Here is a 14,331-nt window from a genome sequence, read left to right on the forward strand (position 1 = left end):
TATATTATTAGTAGCCTGTATCTATTATCCTATGGATGTATTACAGTGGACCCTTGAGTTACAACCGGCATTTTAGTTTTAACTTGTGACCAAAGTCTTAAGACCCAAAACACCAGGCACTTATGCTTCTAGATGGTCTCAGATACAGATTTAACCCTTAAAGAGTTCTGGAAGGAACATTACAACATTTTTTCTTATGTGGGGTTAATTGAGAAATCCTAGGCCAATGTCTCTGAAAGGACAGAGATCTGCCTGGAAGAAAGTGTGGCCTGAAATTATACAAGAGAGACTTTGAAGGCAACTGACCAACTTGAGTTAAAACCAGTCCTCAGGAATGAATTGAGTTGGTAAGTCAAGGGTCCACTGTATTTTGGCGGGGGGGAAGATATGTCAAAGGGCAAAATTATGATGAGAAAATGGCAGATTGCTATTTCCAAGAGTTTCTTAGAAACCACATCCAGTGACCTTTGTCTGCTTCTCATTGATAAGGACTGTGGACATTTGGCCACTCATAGCTGCAAGGCAAACTCGGAGATGAGTCCTTTAAAAACACTGTCTAGGGGCTGGGGATTTAGCTCAGTGGTTCTGCTGCCTGCCTTGCAAGTGCAAGAGCCTGAGTTCGATCCCTGGTACCAAAAACAAAAAAAAAACACAAAAAATACCACAACTGTCTAGCTGGTGTGGTGACACACAGTTGTAATCTCAGTACTCTGGGAGCCTGAGACAAGAGGATAGCAAGTTCAAGCCTAGACTGGGCAACTTAAGACCCTTTCTCAAAAGGGCAGGGGATGTAGCTCAGTGCAAAGGCTCTAGTATCAATCCCCAATACTACACATAAAGTGTTGATCCAGGTGTGGTGGTGCACACCTGTATTCCCAGCTACTCGGGAGGCTGAGGTTGGAGGACTGTAAGGTCAAGACCAACGCAGGTAACTTAGCAAAACCCTGTATCAAAGCATAAAAAAGGCTAGGGGCCAGGGATTTAGCTCAGTGGTGCTGTGCCTGCCTTGAAAGTTCACGGTCCTGAAAAAAAAACAAAAAAACGGCTGGGAGTGTAGCTCAGTGGTAGAGAGCTTGCCTAGCATGTGAGGCCCTGCATCCTTCCCTCAGTACTGCCAAAACAAAAAGTAACAAAAACCACTTGCTATACTTGAACAAAATTCTTAAGTTTTGTTACTTTGAGGAAAGAGATGGAATACTGGAAGTGCAACTAGTTCTATCAGCCACAGTATGCCACACAGCAATTTTGTTTGAATTTGTGTCATAAACATGATGCATTCTGTCTATACAGTTAAACTAAGGAACAAATGTATAGGATCTGTATATTGTTAAATGTACTTTTAAATATAGCTGTGGGTCTAAGACATCTATGGGAATTAGATAACATTTAGTACTAAATTATAATGATCTGATATCAAAACTTTAGTGATATAGTTATAATACAATCTTTATTACAAACTACCATTTTACAATTTTGATGAAACAGTTTTTAAAAGGTTTATTCTCCAATAACAAAGAGTTATGCCTCAAGGCCTTTTCCATATTATTTACAGTATGTTTTCTCTAGTGTGAATTAAAAAATGAGGAATGAAGGTTGAAGGACACAAGCTTTTCCATGGTTGTTTTTGCTCATACCTTCTGTCCAGTATGCATTCGTTTGTGCATTATAAGGTTAGTACTTGTGCTGAAAGCTTTTCCACACTCAATACATTTATAGGGCTTCTCTCCAGTGTGTGTTCTCACATGTACCCTCAGGCAAGAGGAATTTCTAAACGCCTTTCCACATTCTTTACACTCATAGGTTTTCTCTCCAGTGTGAGTTCTTTTGTGCACAATCAGGTAAGAGCCTGTGCTGAAGGATTTTCCACATTGATTGCACTTGTAAGGTTTTTCTCCAGTGTGAGATCGTGTGTGTTTCTTAAGGGATGACTGATCAATGAAGGCTTTCCCACAGTCACTGCACTCATAGGGTTTCTCTCCTGTGTGGGTCCTCACGTGTTTCTGAAGGGATGAAGGAACAGTGAAGGCCTTCCCACATTCCTTACATTGGTAGGGTTTCTCTCCAGTGTGAGTTCTTCTGTGCACATTGAGATGAGAGCTCTGGCTGAAGGATTTCCCACAATGATTACATTCATAGGGTTTCTCACCAGTGTGGGACCTCATGTGTTTCTTAAGGGAAGACTGAAAAATGAAGACTTTTCCACAGTCACTGCACTCATAGAACTTCTCTCCAGTGTGAGTTCTGACATATTTCTGAAGGGATACAGGGCCAGTGAAAGCTTTCCCACATTCATTACGTCCCAAGCCCTCCTCCATGGTTTGTATGTTTTTGTGAACATTAAATGAAGATGTTTTTCCATAGTCAGTGCATTTACAGAGTTTCTCTCCAGCATGTATTTGTCCATATGCTGAGAAGGAAGGATGTAGAGTGAGGGATATACCACACTGATTACACTCATGAGCACACTCTCCTGTGAGAATTCTTAAATGTTTCATAAGGGTTGACTCCCCACTGAAAGCTTTTTTCACATGACTCCTAGGAGCCGAAGAATGTCTGAAGACTTTGCCATATTCTATATACCTACAGGACTTTTCTTCCTTGAAATGCCTGGTATAAAAAAAATGAAGGTTCTTTCTGAAGAATTTTTCACAATGATTGCTTTCTACAGGTTTCGTGCCAGGTTGAGTTCGTACCTGTTGAATAGTACAAAGTGGTAAGTAAAAGGCTTCACTTTCATCACACCTACAGGAATTCTCTTTTATGTGGAGTCTGCCATATATAAGAGATACATAATTATTTTCAGTGTGTGTACTACATTTTCTATTTTTAAAAAGAAAACAAGGTGTCGCCTTGTTTTGTGTGTTTTGTGTGTCGCCTATGCTGATGCTGAACCTTCTAGGTTCAAGCAATTCTCCCACCTCAGCCTCCTGAGTAGCAGGGACTATAGGCAGGACTTTTGCTCTATTAGTTTTTCAAGATGAATAAGCTGAATGCCCTGCCCAAGGCTCCAAATTATTCCTTTTCATCAATGGGCTTCTTAAGCACAAGTTTTTCTAAACACAAGTGAAGAATGACTTGTGTACTCAATATTTAATACTGGTATATTTATGGCAATGTTTACTTGTTGTTATTCTCTGTGAGGTATCAAATGTTGAGTTTTAGAGGTTTCTCTAATTTTGTGAGTGTCATAAACTGTTCCCTGAGATGGCTTTCTGGTGAATGCCACTTTGCTCAATTCTTCCTCCTGGTTTGAGTGATGTTTTAACTCACTGAAATAACCCACAATCATTCCTAGTATATCTTACCATCCTTATGCCACTGGATGTATCCCTAGGAACATTCTGCATAGGAATTGCATCTTTTGATTTAAGTTGAGCTTGCCAGCCTGAAAATGTATAGGGAAAATTTTTATAATTATTGGGACAAAAGGTTGGAACAAGAATAAAGGAAGGCAGGCCCCAAATCATAAAAACAAATAAGAGGAAGAAAATGTGAAAATAATGAAATGACCAAAAAAATGACAGGAACATGCTACAGAAACGAAAGGTAATGTCCTTAGCAAGGATTTTGGAGGTTTGTGAAAACAAGACATAGAATTATCTAGAAAGCAAAGCAGGGATTCTGGAACAAATATTATTCTTGAAAAATTAAACTTTTTTTCGAAGAAAGGGAAAGAGGGAAAAAATGAAGAAAGGAATTGTGGAGTTTGTGTGTAATGTACAAAGGTGAAGGGTGTGAGAGAGGCAAGGCAGGAAGGTTCTTGGCACCAAGAAACAATCACCAATGCTAATTTCTTCCCACTTAGCCTTTAAAATTTTTATTAATACAAAGACAACACAAAAATTGAACAGCAGCCACTAAGCCCTGTATGAGAGGTGGAGTTATCTCTTTTTACAGATCAGCTCACAAACTTGGGCTCTGAGACTTGAGACCCCACAGCTGGCACCAGAGCCTGATTTAATTATTTGTTTAGACCAGGAATTGAATCCAGGGCCTTTTTATTTTGTGTGAGAATCTCACAAAGTTGCTCAGGCTGGGCTTGAACTTGCACTCCTCCTGCCTCACCCTCCTAGAGTACTGAGATCATAGGCATGTGCAACCATACTGGGCCAGACCCTGATTTTAAATCCAGGTCTGTTCTTTCCAGGACAATGCAGGATACCTTCTGTCAATATTTTGATGGAGGCCTGATTCATATATGGAAGATTTGGGTACCAACAAAACAAAAAACAAAATAAGCAATGGATGGATGTGTCAGTGGGGGAAGAAAGAAGCCCCAGCTCCTGTAGTTTTTTTCTTCTATTTCCCCTCATGGTCCTAACCCTTGTCTTAGCCTCGGGACTGGCTTGTCTCCCCATTTCCCAAGTGTGGTATTGTCAGAAACTTGAGACCTCCTTGAAAAATTAAATTTAAAGAGGAATTCAAAGTTCTTTTTCTAAGACCTAATGAAAATATAGATGATGAAACAGAGTGAAAGAGAAAGCAAAGATTATGTAATGGCCTCAGCTGCCTTTTCCTGTACTCATTCTCAGATGTATGAGTCCTTGCTGGCCAAGGTTGCTCCACAGTAACTCCTTTCTGCCCAGGACTTACCTGCACAGGCGCTTTGAAGAACTTCTCTCTCCTCTGTCCTCAGCTCTCCCTGTTCCACCTTGGAGGTCAGACTGTGTTTGCAGACCTGGTAACCTGCTTGTGAGGAAAGACACAATGTGGAAAACTGTGGAAGAGACAAGAAGACTACAAAATTGATTTCGGTCATTTGGTCTCAAAGGATGCTGAAGATGGTCAAGTATGGCTTTAAGAGCAGCAATGTAATAAGAGCATAGCTCTTCCCCAAAAGCAAACACTATGCCTCATTGGGTAAGTGACCCCTGAAACCCCAAATCAAGACACAGATTGCTAATTACTTAAAAGTTTGGGTTTTTTTTTCCTTTTTGTGGTACTGGGGCTTGAACCTATGGCTCTGCACTAATATCGCTTATTTCCTTTCCTCCTTTTTATGGTACTGGGGACCAAACAGGTCCTCATGGTAGGCAAATGCTCTTCCACTAAGCTATACCCCAGACCTTTTTATTTTGAGACAAGGTGTTGCAAAATTGCCCAGCCTGGCCCCAAACTTGGCAATCTTCTTGCTTCAGCCATCCAAATAGCTGGGATTATAGGTGAACACTACCATGGCTGGCAAATTAGCCAAAGCTTTTAATGATCAAGACTATGAAATCAATGCATTTCATGAGAAACTGCTAGACTGGCCCACATAGGCCGAGACCATCCATTTTATGTTTACCCAATGTTACCATTCTTTTCATGGATTGTGGAACACAGTATGTACTTAGAACTATTAGCTGCAAGAACAAATGAAGGAATGAGGCCAGCCTTACCCACTGAGGCCAGGTTCTTAAAGTTCTCCAGTGTCACATCTCTGTATAGACTTTTTTGAGCAGGGTTCAGCAATGCCCATTCCTCATGGGAAAAGTCCACTGCCACTTCCTGGAAGGTCACTGAGTTCTAAAACATCACATATACATTCTGGCTCAGACAATGACCATATTTAACAATGTGCCAAGACGATGGTGAGGGAAACTGACAGGGCTGAGTAAGGGGCTCAAGGTGGTACAAGCTCAGATAACTGTCTGAAGCCTTTCATTTTTTGCCCCAAAGCTCAGTTTTCAGAGTTCTCCTCTTTACATCCTAGACCATTCACATTCAGATGCATGGCTTTCACAGCTTTTCTACATGGTTGACTTGATTTTTCCACAATTAAGTTGTGAGGACTCTTTCAGTCTTACTCAGATCCAGTATAGACAGGGCAGGCTGCAGGAATGAGAGAGATACTTGGTAAATGAATAATGGGTTTTCCTAGAGAAAATCTTCACAATACCCAGCAGGCTATGAAATTCATACTTGACCTAGATGAATATCCAAAAAAAAACCAATGTAATGGAAGCTTTTTCTAGGCATTTCATCATCAAAGCCCACATCACTGGCTGGGGAAGACTGAGGCCAGCCCTGGTTGAGCTGTGAAGCTCCAACAGGTAAGAGATGTGCTCTTTGATCACAGCAGTGGTTGGCTGGAAACAAAATGACTTCCTACACACCTGGGACTGGGCTGTCAGCAATCCTGTAGCCATTTTTCTTCCTGTGTTTCTGAACTGGCCAGGCAGGGTCCTGAGGAGGCAGAATTACAGAAGAGAAAAACAATGAGAATTGAGGCCTGCCAGATTCAACTTTCTCATACTAACCTAAGAGCTGAGGTTTGTTTTTTCTACCCAGGAACATAATTTATCCTTAAATTAGGAATACAGTATGTACTAATTCTTTTTGAACTTTTTTCTGGCCTGGGCCAATGAAGAGACTGAGAAAAGGTATGAGAAAATCAGAATTCCTTACCATTCTGTTTAGGGAAGGTGATTTTCTCCTGAAGCCACTCAGTAAAGACTGGAAGAGGTGACTGCTTTGTTGCATGTGAAGATAATCAAACCAAGACTTCAAGGAACATGAAAACCAAAGAAAAAGAACACTCCAAAGGAACACAATGATATTCCAGTAACCAATATAAAGAAAAAGAGATCAGGAAATGCCTGACAAAGAATACAAAACAATTAAGGAAGGTTAGAAACACAGATAGGCAGCTCAAAAAATGAGAAAAATCATATAGCAATAAAAAGGGAAGACATTCAACAAAAAGGGAAGACATTCAACAAAGAATACAATGAATGAAATTAAAAACACATTACAGGGTGTCAACAGCAAGCAAAAGAAAGAACTCTGACCTCAAAGACAGTTTGAAAATGAAGAAAAAATAAAAATTAATAAAAAGGAATAAAGAAAACCTATGTAATGTATGAAATAACATAAGCAGAGCTAACATTAGTATTGTGAAAGTGTAAGATGAGTCAGAGAAAGTTTAAAGAGATGCCAGTAAAAGTCCCTACTCTGCAGAGTGATATGGACCATACAGGGATGAAAAGTTAAAAAGTTTCCAGGTTTAACCAAGAGTTCAACAGATATACTTTAACCAGACTTCAAAAATCAAAGTCAAAGAGAGCATTTTGGAAGCTGCAAGACAAAAGAGGTTCAGACCTCACCGAGGAGAGGGCGATTGGCTGGTAGCCATCTTGGAGAGGGGCCAACTGAGCTCAGAACTCAGAACAGCTGCAGGTGGACTCCATCTAGTGGCTCCCAGTGTGGTGCCAAGTTCAAATCAGCAGAAGGTCAGGGAGTGGAGTTCAAACCGGCAGGAGACACACAGACTGTTGTAGGATCAAGGAATCTGGTTCCAGCCTCATAGCTAGAAACCAGCCTGAACTTCAGAGGAACTGAAGGGGCAGGATGGCTGGGATTATCTACTACTCCACCGTGAAGCTGCAGCTCGCTTGCTGGGATTAATCACTTTGGCTCTGGACTCTGCCCACATTACCTAACAGTGACAGCAGAGACACACCTTGAACTGGACTTTTTTTGTTTTTCCTTTTTTCCTCCTTTCTAGTTCTTGTTTTGCTTTGTTTTGTATTTTTCTTGATTGAACATGGTTATTAATTTTTTGTTGTTATTCTGTTCTGGTTTTTATTTTTTCCTTTTCTCTTTCCCACCGTTTTTTTTTTTTTTTTTTGGTACTGGGGATCAAATTCCAGACCTTGCGCTTGCAAGGCAGGAGGTGGAACCACTGAGCTAAATCCTCGGCCCCTCTCCTGTCTTCTTAACCAGTTTTCTAAAGTTTGTACTCCAGCCTTGCTTCTGATCTTTTCTTCTTCTTCTATTTACTTTTTACCCCCTGACCCCTTTTAAATTTTCTCCTCTAAGGGTAAAATTGTCATATTAAGGGCTACAATTTGTCATTTTCTAGGCTGTATTTGACACTCTTGTTATGACTGATTGTACGACTTCAGCCAAGGTGACATAATTGTGCTAATCAGTTGTTCCTCCTGGTATACCAAGACTGAGATTACCTAAGTGTTTAAAAAAAAAAAACAAAAAACCGGCCAGGGATTTAGCTCAGTGGTTCCACCACCTGCCTCACAAGCCCAAGTCTCCAGTGTGATCCCCGGTACAAAAAAAAAAAAAAAAAAAGTAATGTAGATGTAGTTCAGTGCAAAGGCCCCTGGTTCAGTCCCTTGTACTGCAAAATAAATAGGGCTGGGCATGAAGCTCAGTGGCAGAGAGCTCCTAGGTTCAATTTCCAGTAACTACTTCCCTGTTGGGAGCAATGCTACATAATTTTAGGGGAAAATCCTACAGGCCAGCTATGGCATTTTGAGACATAATTCCATTTTGGCCCCAGGTCACAACTGAGACCTCAACCTCAACGATCTGGGACATGCTGTGATGCTCCAGGACAAGATTACACCAGCTGAAGACATCCTGGGAGGAACAAAATCTTCATCTACTCAGTTCCTCACTGTTCTTGGATTGTTACACCTTGTTTGTCCTGCTGTACTGAACTCTGTCCTGAGTCATTTGTTACATTTGTTTCTCCCGGGTACAGCAAGCTCAGACCCAAAGCTCAGCTTCTTCTCACAGTCTCATTTTTCTACCTTTCCTGTAATTCGACTTGTGCTGCCATGGCTCCCAGGAGACTAGGACTCACTGCAGAAGTTCTAGTTAATGTCCCCTTTCCCTATTCCCTACACTTCCCTCTTCAAGTTTCATGATATCCCTCTGCCATGCCTCCCTGCCTTAGATTCAGCCAATTATGGACTGAAACCTCTATACACTGTGAGCTGAAATAAACCTTTCTCCTTTAACTTTGGGTGTTGGGTATTTTTTCTCAGCAATGAAAAAAGTTAAGTACTAAAATTTTAAAAATTACATCTGTGCTGTGCATTATACTTGCATTAGTCAGTACTGCTCAAAACCCAGCATCTACAAGAAACACAGGAGATTGATGAATCAAAACTATGGGAACAATATCACATTAGAATGCTATATGTAAAAAGATAATGTTCCTGAAATCTTAAAGAATCAAAATTGTATTTTAAAAAATTCAAGTGAATGATCTAAGTAAAACATTACTGAATAGAGATCTAAACAAAATGCAGGACTACGGATGTAGGTCAGTGCTATGGAGGTCACTTGCCCAGAATGATTCCATCTTCAGGAATGCAAATAGAACAAAAAACAATGTGCTGGGCTGGGGATTTAGCTCAGTGGTTTCACCGCCTGCTGCACAAGCCAAGGTCCTGAGTTTGATCCTTGGTACCAAAAAACCAAAACAAAACAATGTGCAAATCTTGTTTGGATCCTACTTCCAAAAAACCTGACTATTATAAAAGAAAGATACCTGGATACTTTTGGTCAACAGAAGAAATCTGATTTTTTTGGTGTGTGTAGGATAATAGAGATTTGTTGTTTTCTGTTTGGTAGAAGATTATCCTTCTTAGGAAGTACACATTCATAAGACTAAAGGGCAAACATATGGCAAGATCTATAAACTGTTCATCATAACAAAGTTGGTACATATAGTAAAACAGAACAAATCTTAACTAGTGCATCTAAGGTTAACAAATGTTCACTTTATTGAAACTACTTTTTCCTTTCTAAAAATTAGTATGTTTGTGATACATATCTACATTCATCTTGGGGAAATGGTGCACATACATATCACATCTTGAACATTTTTACTCTCCCTTAAGAATTTAAAATTGGAGCCAAGTGTGATGGTGCACATCTGCAATCCCAGTACTAGGGAAGTAGGAGGACCTCGAGTTTGAGGCTAACCTTATCTCAAACAGAAAACAAAAAACATACTTTAAATGAGGGAACAATTCATAACAGCTAAATCTTGGAAGCAGCCTATACATCTATCAACAGTCGAATAGAAAAAGAAAATGTTTCTATATATAAAAATACTACTTGGCTACAAAGAAGGATAAATTTGAGACATTTGTAGGAAAATGGATGGACCTTTAAAACGACGTTAAGTAAAATAAATCAGACACACAAGCTCCAATATATAGTTTCTCTCATATGAAATCCAAAGTACAAATAAAGAGCAAAATAAAAGACTGATAAAAACAAAAACAAAAACAAAGAGCTCTTTTCCAAATGTGAAAAGGACAAAGAGACTCAGTGGGAGGAGTGGAAGGAGTGTAAAAAGATTTAGGATGCATCATGTACATGTACCAACTACCCACCATGAATGTAATTACTGTGTACCAAACATGAAGAGAAAAAAAGAAAAAGGGGGAGAGGAGATCTAGAGTCTGGGGCGGGGGGAGAATGAAGAGAGGAAGGGGATTAAAATGAATCAAGATGCTAAATACATGTACCTACTCCCTAAGATGAATGCAAACATCACATACTGCAAACATATAAATAAAATGAGGAAAGAGTGTGGCTCAGTAGCAGAGCGCCTGTCTAGCATGCAGGAGGCGCTGGGCTTCACCTGCAGCACAAAAGCCAAAAACACCTGGATGAAAAATCCACCTGTGCAAATTCACCTTGCTTATGGGAAACTACCTTAATTCTGCTACTAATAGAAAAAGCCTTGGGCCAGGGATTTAGCTTAGCGGTTCTGTCGCCTGCCTCACAGGCACAAGGTCTCGCGTTCGACTCCCCGGTACCGAAAAAAAGAAAAAGCCTGCATCCCCTCCCTAGAGACTGCCCTGTTTTAAAGCTCTAGATTTACCGGACCCTAAATCGAGTCTGATGTGATGATTTGAGAAGAGAGCTCAGGAGTACCACTTTTTACTTGGTGGCAAATTTTGTATTTAGACACATTCACTTGCTCATACACTTATTAGTATTTGTGTGTGTGTGTGTGTGTGTGTGTGTGTGTGTGAGAGAGAGAGAGAGGGAGGGAGGGAGAGAGAGAGAGAGAGGGTGGGAGGGAGAGAGACAGAGGCAAAGACAGACTAGGAGAAGAGAGAGGGAGAGAGAAGAGAAGGAGATAGAGAGACAGGGTTTCGCTATTTCGTTCAGGCTGGCCTCGAACTCGCGGCGATCCTCCAGCCTCAGCATCCTGAGTGCTGGGATGACAGGAGAGGGCCACCACGCCCGGCGGTCACACATTTAATTCTGTCAGAACCACGTGCTCCCTAATAACCCGAAGAGCTCTTTCCACACAAGTTCAACTTAGCAGACTCCAGGCACTGACACCCCACAGCCAGAACGATTCCAAGTACTCACCGGGACACAGACACCGGGTCGGTGAGGGCAGGAGGACGTGAGGGCTACAGTCACCGCGACACGGGCGACACGGACGCTTTTCCTTCCGTTAAAAGGGCGCCAAGGTTCCAACGGGGGCGCTGCCGCGCCTCCTCACGGATCTGAGCCCAAGGCAGTAGCTCTATCCGGGCAGGCGGATTTGTCCGCGGCTTTCGGAGTAGGCACTGCAGCTCCCGAGTGCCCACTCGAGGGCTCAGCACCCGGCACCTCCCCTTTCCACCCTCACTCTCCTGCCAGGCCGCTCTTGGGCAGTGACAAACATGGAGACAGAAAAGTTTACCTTAGACACCAGACGGAGCGCGGGATTAAGATGGCTGCCAGCACGCGCACGCGCCACGCACAAACCGCGCATGCGTAGACGCACGGGTCCGTGGAAGGGGTGTGGCCGTGGAGAATGGGCAGGTGGACGTGAGACTTCCGCTTCCTTACATCCCAGAGCAGAGGAGAAATGACTGCGTCTCTCCGAGACACGGCATGGCTTTCCCAGGGGAGCAAGCATATGATATTTGGTCATTTCTTACCCATAGAGAGTGGTGGACCATTTTCACTTGGGAAAGGTCCAAAAATTAGCATCCAAACTGGACCTGGCGGCGCAAGCCTATAATCTCAGCACTCTGGGAGGCTGAGGCAGGGAGATCGAAAGTTTGACTCTAGCCTGGGCGATTTAGTGACAGGGCAAGATCTTGTCTGAGAATAGAAATTTAAAAAGGGTGGGAATGTAGGTCCATGAGAAGGTACTGGGCTTAATCCCCAGTATTGCTAAATAAATATTAGCATCTAAAAGGTTTGGAGTGTAGCTCAGGGATAGAGTTCTTGCCTAGCAAGCACCACAAAAATAAAAGCAATAAAAAACAGCACACAGACAAGAGCATGCAGACCCCTTTAGGTCTTGGTTTGAGTCCTGTCCTCCTAGTGACAAAGATTCTTTGACTGTTGAACATTAGATTTTTTGAACCTTCTTTAGGCTCATTTACACACCTCCTTGTAAAAGCACCTTGCTAAGTCAGTTTAGCCAAGCCCTCTCTCCCCAATTCTCCTTATGTGAGCCCCCTTGATATTGTTAAAACAATCTGAGTCTATTTGAGCAAGAAAAAGTTTCTAGAGCACATGGTTGACATTCCAGCCCAAAATTCTGTTAGCCTTACTTTCTCATTGCTGAGACTCAATAGTGGACACTCACAATGTAAAGGAGGAGAAATTTATTTTGACTCACAGTTTGTAGAGGTTTCAGTCCATAGTTGCTGGCTCCAAAGCAAGGTGGCATGGCAAAGGAGAAAGAGCTCATAGCATGGCAGTGGGAAGCAGGCGGAATGATACCAAGGGAGAAGTGGGTTGATCTACCCTCCCAGGCCATGCCTCATGTACCCACCTCCTCCAACAGGGCTTCACCTCCCAAATCACATGTAACTATAAACCCATTGATGTGCTAATCCACTGATGAGTATCAGGTCTCCACGATCCAATGACCTCCCCAAAGTCCCACCAATGAGTGCATGAGGTTTTAGGGGGTCATGTAAATGCAAACCATAACATAACCCCTAAGTGAGGCAGGTGCTTTTAGGGGCAAACTCCTGCATTAAAGAGCCATCAGTGTGTATTTTCTTTTTGTTTCAGCTAAAGCTGGAGAAACTTCTGAAGAATCAGCCAAGGTCACCAAGCCACTCTAGGTAATTTGTTTAAGCACCTAGAGCAGATGTAGCCAACACTGGTCCAAAGGGCACATGTACTCCTTTTTTTTTTTTTTTTTTTTGAGACAAGGTCTCACTAAGCAGTTCAGGCTGGGCTTGAACTCACTCTGTAGTCCAGGCAGGCCTCGAACTCATGGCAAAACTCTCGACTCAGCCTCCCAAGTGCTGAGATTACAGGCATGTGCCACCACGCCTGGCCACATGTACTCCTGGACACACAGTAATGGTAAATTTAATAATATCAGGTTCCTTGGGTCCTGCCACCCTGTAGTTGATGTCTTATTATTCAGGCTTAGTTTCAGTAAGAACTTTGCTAGATTGATTTAGCCCAAATTCCCTCTTACTCATGATGGTTTCTCTTAGTAATTTTCCTTTCTGACTCCCCTCCTCAATACCAACCACCCTATTCCTTGGCTATAAATTCTCCATTGCCCATGCTATATTCAGAACCTAGTCCAATTCTATACTGAGATCTCTTTTTTCCTACTGTGATTGTTCTGAATAAAATCTGTTTGGCAGCTGGGTTGTATTTCAGTGGTAGAGTGCTTGTCTAGCATGTGTGAAGCCCTGGGGTTTATCCCTGGTGCTGGAAAAAAAAAAAAGAAAAGAAAAGAAAAAGAAAAAAGGAAGAAGCAAGCAAATATTTCCCTTACAGAAATGGATGAGAATCAGCTGAATTAATGATAACTGAGCTAATGCAGGTAAAATTCAACAACTACCTGATCCATAGCAAGCAATATTTTTCACTGTATATGACAAAGAGGAAGAGAGAAGCAGCTTCCAATGGCAAAAGAGAAGAATAGGTGCCAAGAACCAAGAGTTGGTGGTGTTAGGTGCTGGTCTGTACGAAATGTAACAAGGGCAAAACTATATGTTGACCATCATCTTAGTTATGGATTTATTACCTCTGCTGCAAAGTTGTACTTTTTGCTTGTTCTATGATAATGGAGCTGGGCCTTATAAACATTTCTCCTTTACCAGTTACTGTTGTGGGGTGCTGGAAGACAAAGGAGGTGCAAGAAGCTTCCTTTCCAAGTCTGACTGTGACCACTTGCTAGACTTCCAGGGAGGACATTTTCCTTTGATTTTGCTCTCTGTAGGTTCTCCAATGCTAAGTTCCTGCAGGGCACAACATTTAGATGTCAAAAGCTTTCTCCAGAACTCAATTTGGGTAGTGGTGGCAAATCCAGAGCCCCACACCCTTATGTTTCTGGACTGCCCCTGATTGTTATAGACCACATCCTTTCCTTAGAAATGTGGGGTGCACACCCCCTCCCAGGTGAGCTGCCCGCTCAAGCTTCCTCTCCTGAAGTCAGCAGCAAACAAATGAGCTGGTTTCCTCCAGAAAACAGCCTGTCTGGATTGTAAAAACAACTTGGGTTATACATTGCTGGAGGGAATATGAAGTGGTGCAGCCTCTTGGAAACATACATTGGTTATTTCTTATGGCGTTAAAATACGCTGTCATAGATAATTG

The 14,331-nt window shown here is 42.0% G+C and overlaps 1 protein-coding gene across 1 annotated transcript; it reads right to left on the reverse strand.

Annotated features, from left to right (window-relative positions):
- Positions 1–1,428: 1,428 nt before the first annotated feature.
- Positions 1,429–11,504, reverse strand: LOC101726368 (zinc finger protein 177). Its single transcript, XM_087201802.1, has 6 exons — positions 11,447–11,504; positions 6,099–6,168; positions 5,382–5,508; positions 4,594–4,689; positions 3,306–3,385; positions 1,429–2,693 (listed from the first exon to the last, which is right to left on the reverse strand). Exons 2-6 carry the CDS (start codon positions 6,129–6,131, stop codon positions 1,629–1,631), a joined length of 1,401 nt encoding a protein of 466 aa, XP_087057928.1. The 5' UTR covers positions 6,132–6,168; positions 11,447–11,504; the 3' UTR covers positions 1,429–1,628.
- Between the last annotated feature and the right edge of the window lie 2,827 nt (positions 11,505–14,331).

This window comes from Heterocephalus glaber, unplaced genomic scaffold, assembly GCF_053883595.1.
Source record: "Heterocephalus glaber isolate CG9 unplaced genomic scaffold, H.glaber_assembly_v1.0 deba00001761, whole genome shotgun sequence".
NCBI classification, from domain to species: Eukaryota; Metazoa; Chordata; class Mammalia; order Rodentia; family Bathyergidae; genus Heterocephalus; species Heterocephalus glaber.